This window comes from Pieris rapae, chromosome 7 (assembly GCF_905147795.1).
Source record: "Pieris rapae chromosome 7, ilPieRapa1.1, whole genome shotgun sequence".
NCBI classification, from domain to species: domain Eukaryota; kingdom Metazoa; phylum Arthropoda; class Insecta; order Lepidoptera; family Pieridae; genus Pieris; species Pieris rapae.
This window is the reverse complement of record NC_059515.1, coordinates 8,891,423-8,908,308: the sequence shown is the minus strand read 5'-3', so window position 1 is coordinate 8,908,308 and position 16,886 is coordinate 8,891,423. Positions and strand designations below refer to the sequence as shown.

The 16,886-nt window shown below is 32.0% G+C and overlaps 2 protein-coding genes across 3 annotated transcripts in view; both read right to left on the bottom strand.

Moving 5' to 3' along the window:
• Positions 1-364: 364 nt before the first annotated feature.
• Positions 365-9,845, bottom strand: LOC111004176 (carbonic anhydrase 6-like). The gene is made up of 8 exons (XM_045629008.1): positions 9,782-9,845; positions 9,185-9,288; positions 8,472-8,549; positions 6,058-6,286; positions 5,489-5,653; positions 3,910-4,157; positions 1,607-1,810; positions 365-488 (listed from the first exon to the last, which is right to left on the bottom strand). The coding sequence occupies exons 1-8, from the start codon at positions 9,843-9,845 to the stop codon at positions 384-386; spliced, it is 1,197 nt and encodes a 398-aa protein (XP_045484964.1). The 3' UTR covers positions 365-383.
• Positions 9,846-12,243: 2,398 nt separating this feature from the next.
• LOC111004172 (tyrosine kinase receptor Cad96Ca) overlaps positions 12,244-16,886 on the bottom strand; it is a 43,863-nt gene continuing 39,220 nt past the window's right edge. For both annotated transcript variants that reach the window (XM_045628917.1, XM_045628918.1), the window contains 3 exons: positions 16,690-16,829; positions 15,686-15,827; positions 12,244-13,419 (listed from right to left, as the gene is read on the bottom strand). In XM_045628917.1, coding sequence (XP_045484873.1) covers positions 13,195-13,419; positions 15,686-15,827; positions 16,690-16,829 — 507 coding nt within the window. In that variant the 3' untranslated portion in view covers positions 12,244-13,194. The remainder of the gene's footprint in view (positions 13,420-15,685; positions 15,828-16,689; positions 16,830-16,886) is intronic.

Sequence of the window (16,886 nt, the reverse complement as noted above, 5' to 3'; positions counted from 1 at the left end):
GATCCTCTTTTATCATAATTAAATCACGCAAATTGTTTTGGTATAATGTTTTAATTAATTATACCCGTCTAATTAATTCAAGTATTTCAATTTATCAACCTTACAAATTCTTAAAAAGCAGGCAACGCACTCGCGAGCCCGCTAGCATCCATGTGTCCATGGGCGGTGGGGCGGTATCACTTAAAATCAGGTGAGCCTCCTGCCCGTATGCCTCCTGTTCTATAAAAAAAAACATGATTCTGATCTGAACTGTTCATCTAACCTCCAATAATTGCAAAGAAACCCCACGATACTGATAAAAATAATTTAATGTTTTATACCAACTCATTTCTACTTAAAAAACGTTATTAGATAAATATCCGTATAGTTCTCTCTATACGCAATCATTTGAAAAGGTAAATTCTTCTATCGTTGAGCGGTTGTATTTCACGTCGAAGGCTTCCTTGGAAGTCCTCAATGAGCAGAGACTTAAACGCTTTCGCTGCTTCCTGAAAAAAAAAACGAAGATAAAAAACAAAAAAAAAACATATATATTAATAACAAACATATATCAGTCGGTATTATAGTAAAACGTGAAATTTCGAAGTGTACAAAAGTTATAACTAACGAAATCATCGGGATATTAAGAAAGTAGCAAAGCGCCTATGAAAGACAAGTTCACAATCAAACTTAATCTATTATCTGGATTTTAGTGGATGGCGAGCGAGCTAAAAATCGAAAATTGGGTGCTTGGCATTCCAACATAATTTAGACAGTGGAAGATGCTTTTTTCAGCAGCCATCGAGTCAGTATTGATAACGTAAAGAGTTTATTGAACACTTGAAAACCTTCCCTGGACCGGCGAGGGTTTAAACTAGTCAACAATTGTAATACGCCGTTTTGATTTTTGTATCAAGCGAATGAAAAACTGTAATAGAGTCTCTCTGATCATATTATATTATATAATTAATGTCTTGGAATGGCAGCCGTCATTCATCAAAGTCCGTCATCACTACATAGTATAAAATAAAGTCGCTTTCTCTGTCCCGATATACTTATGTACGCTTCAATCTTTAAAACTACGCAACGGATTTTGATGCGGTTTTTTATGAATAGAGAGATTGACGTGGAAGTTTTATATGTATTATAACATCCATCAAATACACATTGAAAAGGTCTACAGAAATCTCAGACGGTATAAGTCTATCTCTTATGGATATCGCACAATAAATGTTTTTGTTATTTTCTTTTTACGACAAATAATGGCTATGGCGTTTATCCGTATCCATATAATACCTATAATAAATTATTTATTGAATATGGATCTAAATGGCCATGTACAGCATATGATTTAAATGAATATATTCGAAGATATTACATTATATCGGCGCGACGTGGCCTGCCTATATATAGCGTGTCGGAGGCCGCGGTTCTCCCTCCCATAGGCCGAGCTAGGCCTGCCAAAACAGCCCGAGCTGAGTTGTAAAGGCTAGGCAGCGGAGCTCTTTAGAGAGGAAAATAACAATAGCTAATAAATACGTGCCTTTAATCAGCATTGCACCATTCCAAAGCCGGTGCGGGTCGCTAGTAGTTTATATAATCAACTGCTATTAAGATAATTCCTTACCCTTGTTATAGGCAATGTTTGATCTCTAATAAGCCAAAGTACAGCCTCTGTACAAGGTGGCACAGTCAAAGAGCCATGATAACTGGCATAATATTTCAAGGGTGGATTGAAATGACTCAAAGGTTGCGAAGTAATTGTCGAGTTTAATCCACTTTTTGCGTTATTCAATATGCTTCCAACGCTGCAGTGAGAGTAATTTCTGTACTGAAAAAAACACAACCTGGTTAGAAAGTTATATAAATAATTGTCTACCAATTCTGTATACAATGATACTTAAGGGTACGTAAATCTGATAATTTATTAAATGTGATTTTTTTATAGAGCTGTAGCCATAGTACTACCGTTAGGCTCGTGATTGAGATACTAAAAATTGAATATATGTAGTTAAATTTACGTTAAGCTTTTGAAAGCTCAACTTCCTGGTAGCTTGACGATGTAATTTAGAAGTAATCTATCTACTTAAGGTTCTAAAAATAATCGGATCAACGTGAAGTTATTCGAAGTACTTTATCACTTTCAGAAATTTGAAAATAAAATTATCTTTGGCATTCGGAATCTAGAAGGGAGACATTTGATAAAAAGTTTAATGAAGGATTTGAGAAGACTTACTGTTTGAAATGGACATTTTTATACTTTTACTACTTTTAATTGACGACATTCAACAAACTATACATATACTAGCTGCCCCCACGAATTTCGTTTCTCTATAATGCCTAGACTCCCATTTAGTACATACCAATATGGAACACTTTGCTATGCTACCCAGTCTCTGACTGGGTTTTCCACAATGAAAAATTTTTAGGTTTTCATGTAATTTTTCTCTATATTCACCTCAGAGTTCAAGTTATCAGCCCTTAATCAACAAATAACAAATAAGGGTTGATCGTAGAGGGTAAATGAAAATTATGGGTTGTATGTTTTGTTGTATGTTGAATCATAAAAAAATAAAAACAAAATATTTTGTCTAAAAATAAAAAAATAAACTAGGGGTCACCCCTTATCATTTAGGTATACGAAAGATAGATAGTAGATGATTCTCAGATGTAATGAATATACATAAAAAAAATGATAAGTCGCCATTTCGGAGGAGTATGGGAACGAAAATTGTGTTCTATTGGTTCGGATATAGGTACCTCTACTGGCAGCTGGCTCCACAAGTATATATATATATATACTTGTGGAGCCAGCTGCTAGCTATGAAAAAGTTATTTTGTGTTTGAGTGTGAGTTTATCAAACTGATATGTCTATGACATTATGATCAATAGTTATTCCACAGTATTAAAGGAAATATCAATATTTACACCCACAGTTCACGCGTGCGAAGTCGGGACGGGCCGCTAATGCTTAATAAAATTGTTACGAGTCCTGACGAGTGCCGGAGGTTAACCGTTGTAACAGTCAAATTCATTAGGGTTCCAAGGTTTGAACCTTAGAAAATCTGTGTGACCAAATATTTAACTAATAGCCTAAACTTGGAAAATTGATGTAAAATATACGATCTGTATTGGCGATGGTTAGCTAACAGTTTGCAAACCACGAGTGTTAAAAGGTACTAAAAACATTGTGTTATGAATGTAACGAAATGCTTGTATTCATAGAGTTGAGTAAAATGTACAATACAGGTAAACTATGATAACTAGCCCTTTAAAACAATAAGAATTGCATTGTATTAAGAAGATGTGATGATATAATATTGAGAGAACCCTAAATTGATGCCATGAAAAAAACCGCACTCTTTTAGTAAGTAAAGTAATCAATATTAAAATAATTTATACATAAGAGCACAGATATAGATATACTCTGTGTTTAATTACGGATTAATTTTGAAGAGTATTACAAAGGTAAAATATTACCGACAATATTTGGAAAGATATTAAATCTAAAATCTTATTATGAAATTGTATTTGCTTAACAAAGTTAATGTATAACGCATAATTAGTAATTACTAGATTTCAAAGGTAAAATTAAAACCATTGTACTTTAATAATATTATAAGTTTCATTATGAAGTTTTTTTGGCAATTAAGTTTTGCCGAGACTTAATTGACTTAACCTTAAACTGCGGTTCTAGGTAAGATTTGTTTAAAATTTATAGAAGTGTTTAATTACAGCGAATAATACAGAAATACACAGTACAAAAGATTAATATGTGTGAGTGTGAATGTACGATGTACAACGCACATGCTTTGGACTTGACAAATAAACAAACTTAAATGAGGTCAAGTTCTAACGCACTCTCTTTAAAATTAGGTGCAAAATGTTTATTTTAGTTCATAAATTAAAAACTATACCCTATAAATTACCATATACAAATTGACGATGCCAAGAAAAGCGAGCCGATCCTTCCTTGAAACATTAATAGCGTCGTCAAATGTATCATAATCCGCCGAGACATGCAGTACTTGGCTTTCAAGTGGGTATTGAAGACCACCGACTGAGTGTTCAGACGGCCAGTGAAGTGTTATTGAGTGGAAAACATAACGTCGATTGTGAGCTCCTCCTCCATATATCATCGGTCTGTCTTTCCTACTCCAATCTCCGAATAAACGAACTGAAAACGAAAAATACTTAGACATAAGCGAAACATTTTTTTTTATAGAACAGGGAGCAAACGTTGTTGCATCAATTATACTATTTTTGAAGTATTTACCACACTATTTCTATCCCATCCAGACCTTTTATATCTGACTTAATTAAATTTTTTAAATAATATTATGTAATCAACAAGTTTTCTTCTTCGGTTGCAATTTCATGTTCACATATTAAGAAAAGTAATAAATCATTTATGTTACTTGGAAGAATAATACACTTTTCATTATGCCCCAACTAAAACTTGGTTTATTTATAAAGTCAGTACTCTACCAGGGTTCTAATTACAATGTGATAAATACTTTGTACACTACAGAATTTTCGTAGAGTTCGCCTAAACGGAAGTTATTTTAAGGAAAGTGCTACATAATACCGTAGCAATAGCTACGCGTAGTGCAATAAAGGGACGCATTAATGTAAGTTGAGATAACGTTCTTAGTAATGGTGATGCGATAAACTTCATTTTATATCTGTTCCGTATAAATGGTTCTCATCTCAATGGCCCAGATGGAACTTTCATAAAGAACAGTGCTTTAACGAGTCTGGGAATTTCCTTGTTATAGAAAATCTCTCAGCTGTGATATCTGGTTGATAACGGTAATATAATTTAAAGCATGAATTTAAAAAGGCATGATATATGTTTAAGACGATATAATATATATATTATAAATATTTATCGTCATATGATGCAATTTCATAAGACCTAATTTCGCTGGTCGTGTCCACATGTTTTAGGGACGGCGCCGCTTTTTTATATTTTCGCATGTAAGTTGATGTTGACATGTGTTTGTCCTAATTTTGTGGTCCAATAAAAAAAAAAGATGAGAATTAAGTTTTATGAGAGAACGATAAGATATATGGTTTTATGTAAATTTACGAAAATATAAATATTATTTTTGATAATGCCGCAAAAAATATATAAATATAATATATTAATATATATATATATTAAGCACACAAAATTCACGCGAGTAAATATCCAGGTAGAAGCTGATAAAATGTTCAAAGCCTCTTATAAGGATGTAAAGTAGGCTTAGTAACCAACCTCCTACTAAACTGAAAGGTTGTCCGATATTTGAGTAATTTTTAAGCATTACTTTTAAAGGTAGAATATTACTTTTTCATCTGTATTTACTAGTCAGAATAGATATTTGTAATCAAAAGTAAAAAAATTATGATTAATTATTATGATAAATATATATGATAGTAATTTTACTGCACGGCACTGAGGTCGCAACACATAATAAAATAATATTACCTCTCTACTAAAAGACAATTGTTTTGATATCTTACGTCGATTTCCATCATTAGACATATAGAATGCTTCCGGACGTTTATTGTAATTAGCGAATATCATTTTCCGACCCGCCTTTGTCTTGATCAAGCCATTGGGAATATCTATTGGCGACTGCAAATGGCCACCACACTCAGGAAAATCTAAATACCACTTCATTTGATCTGGAATAATGTTATCTAGACTAAATTATTCTTGAACTCATACCATTTAATGTTCCTGCCAGGTCTCTACGTTCACATAGAACTTTTAATTTTCAGACTCCCAGAACCAACATTGGGTTCCGCGAGCCTCTTCACAGGATGTGTTCTTCTTTAGATTCTATTAAAAACATTGACCCTTTTTCGCACACCACTACTGCTTTATTTAAAAATAAAATAAAACAACTGTTAGTGTCTTAACTCTGCCATGTATATGTGTCGTTGTCATGTTTTGTTTTGTTTGTATCATATAGTATATAAGTGAAACCTATCGTGGATACATCTAATGTGTTTATTTTATGTTTTATTTTTATTGTCAAGCTGTATCCGTTTTGTTTCCAAATAAATAAATAAATAAATGACAGTACCAAATTTAAAGTTGCCAACAGAATCCGACGCCCTGTCGGCCCGGCGCCTTGAACTGTCAGTCGGCATTTTTTTACGTAGCACCCTCAATAGTCTCTCAGGCACGAGATCAGGCTGATCTGCGGCCGAGTAGCAAGGCAGCTGAGAAGTGTCAAATATCCTATCCAGAGAGCATCTTTTCGGGAAGCGTATGTAGAAGTAAAATTGGAGGGGATCAGAGGATAGCATTTTCTATCAATTTTGTTAATAACTTAATTGTATTTTATTGTGGTTTTATGTTATTGATAAGCATAACGTTAAAAATTATAATTGTTTTTAGTCTCGGTTTGGCCATGTATGGGTTGTAAGTAAATAAATAAACCCTCTTTCCGAAAAAGGGACTTTATTTGGTTAAACATGGTGGGATTGGCGTTTTTTGCCGGGCCCGGGTGGCAACTACTTCGGTAATATCTTCATAATTTTATGAGCGACATATTATGTGATAGCGATTGGTTTACATCGCTAAATGTCATGTCGTACATGTGTGACGCAATGTAATCGGACTTCACATAAAACTATGTTACTTTTATTATCCTTGTCGGATACACGTCTGTTGCGATAAAATTATAAGAAGATTATTTAAGAAGACAACCCCGCTCGCCGTCTCGTCGTATTTCTTACGTATAAAAATAATTTCACATTGCAGTGTCATTTCCTCTACATTTTAATTATTACTGAAATATTTGGCTAATATTATAAAAGCAAAAAATAAAAATAAACGGTTTTGTATCCCGCAGCCGGGTTTTACAACGACCAATATAAGCCTTGACTTGTTTAAGATATCGCGGCATATGGTTTAAAATACTATTTAGAATATCCATAGTGCAAAATCACCTGCATCATGGGCATACCTAACGTGACCAGAAATATGTCCCGTTTTCCAATTACGAGTCCCGGTGTCCCCGAAATGAACTGTGGGACGCAAAATTGTCCCGTTCTCAGAAACCGCGTGAAAATTAAAAAAAAAAAAAACGTTGATTTTGGAACATAAGATAATCATGGGATCACTTATTCCACGTCATTAAATTCGAGCCTGTTGGCATCCCTACTCATCGGCAAAGAAGACAGAGTGCGTTGGCCGAGAGAAAAAGCCGGCGTAAAAAACTCTCGGTACTTTTTAAAAAAAAAGCAAATCATCAAACAATTCTACTATCCTATTCTACAATATTTAAAACAAATATAGCAAATTAATAAGAAGTAGCCTGCCCAGCACTAGTCCCAGGCCCTTTTATCAACTAGATAATCACTAACTTTATAGTAAGCCTTTTTTAAGTAGCAGAATATAAAAAATACGTGCCAAGAGTTTCATTTATATTTGAAATCGTCAGAAGCTATATTAAAACAAAAATTGCTTGTCTGATGAACAACGAAACTTTTCGGATGCCTATATTTTATGATTTGTAACTTCTAAGCCAATTCAGTTTTCCTAAATAAATACCCTCACTTTAAAAAAGTGCTTTTTTTATCATTTTTTTATCATATTATTAGACCTAAATTGAATCCGTCCCGGTTTAACAATAAATGGTCAGTTTAGGCATAACCCACATCTTATACATAACATATGCAAATCTTATGCATACCTTCACGTACTTTCCCTCACTTTTACATCATCACCCAACACAGCCAAATTAGGTACCACTAAGTTAAATGTATTGAATGATTTTTGTTGTTTGTTTTCTTTTGTAAATTTCTTTAGTTAAATATTAAGTATTGCATTTTTGGCTATATTTTCAGTGTAATTGTATTATAAGCTGTATGATTACGAAATAAATAAATCACATACTTTTATAGTCCCAACCAGCAACATCTGAAATTTTAAAAGATTTATTCCACACAGACAGAAACTATGGTCACATACAAGTATGTATAGCACTCCGATAATCATAACGTTAAAAATAATTATAACTAAGAGAAGTTTAAATAGGGTAGAAGTTCATAATGAGTTGTTTGGATTGTAATGAAACATTTTGAATTTTTTTTTAATAGAACAGGGGGCAAACGGGCAGGAGGCTCACCCTATCGTTATACTGCCGCCCATGGACACTCTCAATGCCGGGAACTTGCGAGTGCATTGCCGGCCTTTTAAGATTATTAAGTTATAAATAAAATTGCCCGTACAACACGATTGTAGATTTTCAGCGCAATGTGACTGCTGTAACTAGAGTTAAATAAATAATAAGTCTTGCCTTTATTCTGCAATTTGGAACTCCTGCATCTTTTGATCTGGTTCTGAAAGCGGAAAAAATCTAATAATTAGAATTTAACTAAAATACGCTAAATCTCAATATACATTAAAATTAAAATCATTAATTTAATTTTAACATGGACTTTTGTATTTAAATAATCTTGTGGGTTAAGCAACATCTATACAACTAACAAGCAATCTTTTCTTTATTACCGCCATCTTGAGTTCCGGTGTCTGCGTGGGAAGGCGAAACACCCACACTGTTGTCGGCTGAAAATATATTTAGGTGAAAATTTAAGCGGCTCTAAACGTCAATCAAGCGAAAGAGCCATTGAAACGACTAATTCATTTGACTCACCAATTATTGGCCCCACTTTGATTGGTTGATTTCTTAATGTGAGAATATTTCGTTTAAATAAATAAAAAGTATAAATACACTTAACTGGATTAAGATTTAATCCAAGATCGTACATGCTATTAAGCACGTTAACCGTCTGAATTATTTTTATAATTAATATAAAATAATTACAGTATAATTTTTGATTAAAACTGTGGCGTAAAAAACAAACATTTTAAAATTAAACGGTGAGATCAAAAGTATGTTTAGACTAAATTAATTTCGTCTACAAGCCGAGTCCCGGTTTCGTAAGTTTGGATATTTTTTTATTATTTTGAAAACAAATATATGTTGCTTTGGGATATTTGTAGCATCCCATGTTTGTGTTAGAACATTTGAAATTGGTCGGAATTGAGAAGACTTAAAAAAAGCTTTTCTTGGCGTATCGCGCATAACCTATAACGCATTGAGAGTGTCCATGGGCGGCGGTATCGCTTTACATTAGATCAGCCTTCTCCACGTTTGCCTCCTGTTCTATAAAAATAGACAATTAGTAATTTGATCTCACTTTTAACATTCTGTCGCGCGCTTCATTGTCTAACTGTCTTTGTATGTCGTCTGCGTCATCCAACAATGTGTTCGCCCGCGTACTGGTCTGGTCTTGTATTGCAGCTAAAATATTAAGGTAACAGCTAGTATGGTAGTTTAGTTAATACACACTAGCAGTGCCTTCTACTGAAAGAGGATCTTGGAAAGTCTGAGACAAATGTTTGTTTTTAATTTATATTATTTTTATTTATTACTTAAGATGTCATGTGGAACGTAATGTAATGGTTGCAGCTCCTTACAAAAACACCAAAAAAAACTTGGCGATTAAAAATGTTGTGTTTTCTTTAAATAAACTCTTAAACCAGGTAAATAAATTAGAGTACAGGTATTTGGGACACCCGATCAAAGTACTAAAATATAAAACAGTAATAATTATAATGAAAATTATCATAGTTTAAGCTGTGTGATAGTATTACAGAATATTCAGTCAGCGTAATTACTTATTAGCCATAATTATGGTATAGGTAGGATTCTAATTTATATGAAATCGCTTTATTGTGATTTTTATAGCTTATTTCAAAGTTTATTACTTTTTTATAACTAAAGTAACACTTACTGGGAATGGGGATCTTGATACAGAAAATCAGTAACGTCAAAATATTCTTGTATATAAGTAACATGACCAATGTATTCGCTTTTATTAACACCTTACAATATATAATTCTTACATTTTATATAATTATTTTGACACAAAAAGTTGACATCTTTATTCAAATAAACCCTGATTGTTTGTTGTGTCAGTAATGGAATTAAAAACTTATTTCTGTTTTGCGATTATCTACTGTCGTTATTTTTAAGGTCGAGTCATGTGTATAATTATAAATATACATTCATGTTTATTTTCTAAAATAACATTGTTATACACTTGTAGTTTGTGTGTTGAATAAATTTGGGAAATTGAAATTCCAATAGAATAAACTCCGAACCAACGGAAATAAACGAGTTGTGGGTCTCAACAAATCACGCAAAAAATAGGTGTTATTTTTTTATTTTATTTCGTATAAACCGTTAATATTAAAAGGCTGTTTATAATTATATTTCATCTTAATATATATATTTCTTGTGTGCGTGTGTATGTGACTGAACTCCTCCTAAACGACTGGACCGATTTAGACGAAATTTTTTGTGTGTGTTCAAGGGGATCTGGGAATGGTTTAGATTCACAATTTTGTCCGCTGGACAATGTTTTTTTAATTAATTTTCCATTTATAAGTTGTTGTTGATTTTGGAATGTTTTACATTGGATTCGACAGACGGCGCTACCATCGCAGTGTCAAATTTTAAATAATATTCGAATTTTAATTTTAGTCTGTCCCGAAATTTAAAAATAGTTTTGTTATCATTGTGTTATATCGTGTGTGACCATGAACTGGATCGTTAGATATTGTCATAACATTTGAATAATAATTTTCATCAAAATGGCTTATTAAAAATTGAAATTTTGAAATTAAAGACGTGTAGGACAACGTCTGTCGGATCCGCTAGTATTACATAAATACTGTCAATTTCAAAGCAACGTCAACTAAACGAAATTGTTACGATTTAATTTATTCTCTTTAATAGCCTTATCATAGTCGTACACCAGACAATAAACACACTACACCTATTACATCTTATTGGGCTGAATTTTTATTTTGAACTAGGGGACCCAACATACGTGGTCCTATCTTAACTATAAATATTGAATTTGAACTGGTGTAATTAACTAAAAAAAATTTCAGAAACACAGTGTAATTATAACGCTTTATGATATATAAAATTGTTTGTTTTCTGGCGCCTATATAAATAGTTTTGTTGGTATTCCAATACGGGAACAGGCGACATATAACTGGCCATGTGAAAAACATGGATTTTCAAGATTTTTAATATTTTGTCACAATTATAACTCCGATCGAAGCATTTGTTTTACACGATATATATTTTTCTTACATCCACTTTGAAGATATTTGCAGCACGTTCTGTCAATGTTACGTCAACAATGTTTGAATTGTAAAAGCACTGAAAAAAATTGCTATCGTAACAAGTCAGGATTACTTAATACTGTGGTTAAGTAGTCTTAAATTTTCTAATTCTATCTCCTAACAAACAAAGGCAACAAAAACATAAAAGCGAAATCAGTCAAGCCGTTCACACGGCATCTCGTACCGAGGGAAATAGGGATTATTCAATATCGTTATCAATGTTGATTTGTCTGAAACTAAATTGAATTTTTGATGCTGCAAAGTTACATAAACAAGCAGGCAGCTCGCCAAAATTGCTTCTGCGGTAGTACATTTACATTGAAAAGCAGATGTTTGCCTGTGGATTTTCATACGGTTTCATGATGTAAATCCGTTTTAGAGTTATTTTTATGAGCTTTGATTATATAAACACATTTCATGAGTTATTATAAGGCTTCACACAGCTGTAAATTTAATATTTTGAAAAAATAAGAATACTCTGGCATAATTTAGCATTCTAATGATAAAATCATTTTGTTACTGAGTTTAGAATCAATCATATCATATAATCATTTAGAATCATAGTAAAAACATGTCAGCTATGGTATATTAAGTCTAAATGGCATAGTTAATAAATATTTATTTTTAGCGGCTAAAAATATATAACTATTGTTTTTTTTTATATCTACGATAACTGATTCTGTTTGCCCACAGGCAAATGCCTCCCCCATTGTCCTCCATTTTCCCTTATTGTATACAAATCTCGTCCAGGTATTTCCAGCCAATTCCACGACTTCCTTGGCCCACCTTTTAAATTGCCTCGGTTTCTTTATGGCCTCTTGGTTGCTATAGTGTTACAACTTTGCTCCATTTATATCCGGCCCATTACCATTTAGTTCTTTTGTTTTTAAATTCTTGTCACTTGTTAGTAATTATAATGATCCTTAATTAGATTCCCGCAGCCAGTCAGGCTCAAATTAAACAATATACAAATTTAGTAAATTGTAGTAATTGATGTAAACATTCTACAGCTTAAGAAATATGAGAAACTTAAGTTTTACTTGAAATAATAAAACAATTACAAAACAAAACGTTTATTCCAAATATTGAAGCGTAACTTTAAACTTAAAACAATTTATTATTATTACAATTGATTATTACCTAAGGACTAGTAACTATTATTAAATTACAAAATCTCTTTAATACAGATCTTAAAAGAATTGCCGATATAGTATTATATTAGATTTTGGTTGCTTAGTATCATTATATAATGAAAAGTACGTACAACCTGAAACTAAAACTAAAGCGAACCTGTAAGTGTGTTTCTGTAAGCCAATATGAGAGAAACTTTATTTAATATTGAAGTCTGGATCGCTATCAGAGTTATAGAGTACCACAACAGTACATCAAATTTGTAGTATTACATATTTAAACGTCTTAACCATACATATAGATTGCACATTAAAAGCAAATTAAATAAATTAATACCTAATTCATTCTTACATTCAAAATTTTGGTTCTATTGAACAAATTAATCTCACTTTACAATACAAACACTTATAATAAAACTCGGATTTGATTTGGATTGAGGTTTTGTTTGTTGCCATAGTAACAGTTATTTTATAGAAAATACGTAACCATGTTAACAAAGACGTGGTTTCCACGTTTTATGATACAGCCGTATATAACTACACAGTGTAGAACAGAAAAATAATATTCGTAAACTTACACCGTTTGGCATGGAGAAACAAGGATTTCGAGAGGGAAACCTCCTTTATTAAACAGGAAAAGTTCCGAAAGGGAAAATATTAGTTTTGTAATACGAGAAATATATTATCAACCAACTAAGTAGAAATATTACTATTTCAAAATCATAATTCTCCGCTAATATGCCAAGTACTGATATAATTCATGATAAATAAACGGCTACTTAGGTACACACTAGTTATTTTCGAGAACGATATTTTGTTAAAATCTTTGCAAGTACTTGTACATTTTTAATAACAATACGTGTTAGTAAATTATTTAATTACAGTTTTTCGCCATCCAAATGTTGTACATTGTAGTATGAATGGTCAGGGAATCGTTCTAATTCAATATAGTCCATTTCAGTGCACAACAATCGCTCTAACATTCCTACGATTTCTTTGAATTCCGGTCTCGAGCTCGGTTCCGCCTCCCAACAATAGTACATAATGTTGTAAAGCTCTCGACGGCAATGTTCCGGTTTGTCCAGGCGATGACCGTCGCGAACCTGCAAATTTGTTCAAGTTAAATGAAACCAAATACGAAAATTACATTTAAACGATTCCATTGAGTTCAAATTTAGAACTATTAATGTGACCATTTTCCCCTGATGGTGTTTCTAACTTGTTTATAAATTCAATACCTAAATATGAGGACTAATAGGGGATAAAATAATTATCCAAACATTACTAATTTAGTTTAAGCTTTACGGCAGGTGTAAGCAGATAACTCTAATAAAAGAATTATATGACTTATACACATTATGGAACAAAAAGTTTTGTTTTATGGAGACTACATCTAGTTAGTGGTTCGTTGTGGACAAATGACTGAAAATTGAAGTATACTATTTTATTCATTTAATAAATTTTCAATGTAAATACCTTTAACATTCGATAGTATTTGATTCATAATCAGTACCTTTACGAATTTAGACAATGTACCTCCCTCTTAGTAGTTATATATAATTATTTATGGCATATATTTGCATCCAACGTCAACTATAACGATAATCAATTTCATGAAGTAAATGTCAAAGTGAATCGAAACATATCGACAAAAACAACTTTTATAATTTTAATAAAAAATTAAATCATTCACAGATAATACAAAATATTGTCTTCATATATCTATATTCCATACCGCTAAACTAAATTAGTATTACTTGTATAATTCACCTTTTGTTATAATTTTATATTTGTATCGAATAACATGATATACTAAGTTTAGTAAATTTACTAAACTTAGTATACATTAAAGAACCAGACAAGTATAACCCGGTACGTTTCTACCGCTGTATTTGCCCTACACAACTGGAAATAGGACCTTAATTATACGTTTAGATCAGTGTTTCCCAACGTGGAGCCCAAACCCCACAGGAGGGTAATTTAATTGTAATCGAAATCATGTGGATATAACACAACGTAGAGACTTGAGACTGAAGCTGACTAAATTGGAATCTATAAAAGCTTTGTACAGCGAGCTTTAAGATCTCACTAAAATAATATATAAAAAATATCTATTAAAATGGTTTGGAATTTGAATTTCATTTTTTTAGTATGTTTTGAAAATGTATTTATTGTTTCGTTTACTGCTAGTGATTTCTTCCTAAAACCTATCATTTAAATTTCTTATGTGGGTCTAGGAAGTTTATAATGTTATAGTTAACATGGATAGAGTATTGTGGAATATTATGTTTCGAATGAAGAAACTACGCGTCCCGTTTAGTGGTTATTGATTGTCTAGACTCTAGTGCAACGTAATTGCGTCACTATCCGTCTTTTTGGCATTTCAAATGATAAACATTGATTGTAATAAAATAAACGTAGGTATAATATGTATATGGCTATTCAACTTCATGAAACCACGGGCCTAGTAGAAGATTGCAAAGGACAAAACCATTTGAATTAATGTCCGAACCCAATAACCTATCTCAATCCATTTTAGACTATCTGAGATAGACATCTTCATCCAAATATTGATTAAAGTGTGCCAGTAACCAATCGACGGATTGTAATAATCATCTGTTGGTACAAGCAATCCATGAGATATCTATGGTAGGTCGGATCGGTGTATGTGGTGTATGTGTTTTCGATATTTCTATTACAGCAAGTATTATCAATATGCAAGAAAGTTTTCGAAATTAACAATACTTTCTAGTTTATTTTCCAATACTCTACTTTTATATACAGAACTCGTGAATATGTTCTTAATAAGATTGTTTTTTAAGTTAAAACATTATTCAAAACAATGTCTTTTGTTGAAATTTGAACAACGCTTTTTTTACTTTACAATTATTTCAAACTTAAATAAACGTTTAATACAGTATTTAAATATTAATAACATAGTAACGTAAATATATTTTTGTACTTAGAAAGTAAATTGATTATTATTATGTTCAATGTATCTGTTATTGTTTTTGTACGAGAAAATCTCGTAAACCAGCCTAGATGAAAACTAAATTGTGTTCTTGTGAGATTTATTTCTCCTAAATTCCAATAAGAAACGCCATGAAATTGGCTTGAACACATAAAACAGTTTTTTATTGAAATACAGCACTGGGTAAACGGTTAGGTAAACCGTAAAAAAATACAAATTTCAGGTCCCGTTTACCTTACCTTAATTGTATTTTTTAAATAAATTAACAATTTCATAATTATAAGTGATACAAGCATCAGTCTTATCATCGCTAGTAAAGCAATTCTTCGTAATAAAAAAAGCTTGCACTTGCTTGCCCTCTTGTAATGGTTTTTTAAGTTATCTAAAGAATAAATTACCTTTCTCATGACGTCACCAGCTGATAGGCCAGGGTAAGGAGTTGAACCGAGGGTCACGATCTCCCACAGCAAAACCCCGAAGCTCCAAATATCCGATTTCACACTAAATATGTCGTCATACAGTGACTCTGGGGCCATCCATCTGAAATAAGTTAATATACTTTTTAATTTTTAACCCTTCGTTTTATGTTTTTTGTGCTGGTTAATGGCAGTGGTAGTTTACTGATCACGATTTTTAGTATTCATTTATTATATGTACTTGGGTCTGTCAGAAATTATAATATAAATAAATATATATATATATATATATATATATACAGAAAGATATCGATTCTTAAACAAGGTATTGGGAACAAATTAATCTTGTACTGACTGGCGTGAACATAAAAGAACAATTTAAGAAATGTCAAGTCGAAATCGATTTATGTAACCATGTTAGCAAAACACATGAATATGCGAGAAACATTTATCTTACACGTAGGTGAGTCCTTATTTCAATTCACTGGATCGTTAAATAGGAAATGGCAGGCTATCTTTAACCCCGAGATAATGTTGAAATTTTAGAGTGACATAAATAAACATTTGAACAATGTTTGTCCAAAATTTACAAGTATTACGTAAACAGTTTTAATGCAATTTATCTCACCCCCTCCTCCGCTTGTCAGAAAAAGTAATGCAGGCCTTTAAAATTAATAGTACATAAAGGTTTTAATTTTTTGTAGGAATCCTTAAAAATTAATTTCGTTTTCAAGTGTGTGGGTTATTTTTGTAAAAAAGTAAATAATTACTGTTGCCGTAATCACCAAATCTGAAAATCAAAGACCCCCTATAGTGCACGTAACACTTGAACGGGCCCTTGTATATAGGTATATATATATACATACATCGGGGTATGAAAATTCTTTTACAAAATAACTTGATTTCCAGGATCGATATAATTTCTTTTGACGTCGTGAATAAATTATTACTAGGAAAAAAATCTAATTTTTCCCTTGATAATATACCTGATTGGTAGACGGCCATCGCTTTTTCGTTCATATACATGCGTTCCTGCGACATCTCGTGCAAATCCAAAGTCAGCAACTTTACATGTACGCTCATCTGTTATCAGCACATTACGAGCAGCTAAATCTCTGTGTATTATCTGTAATTTTTACAAAAAAATTAAAACAACTAACTCTCTTTTTAAAATATTTCTACA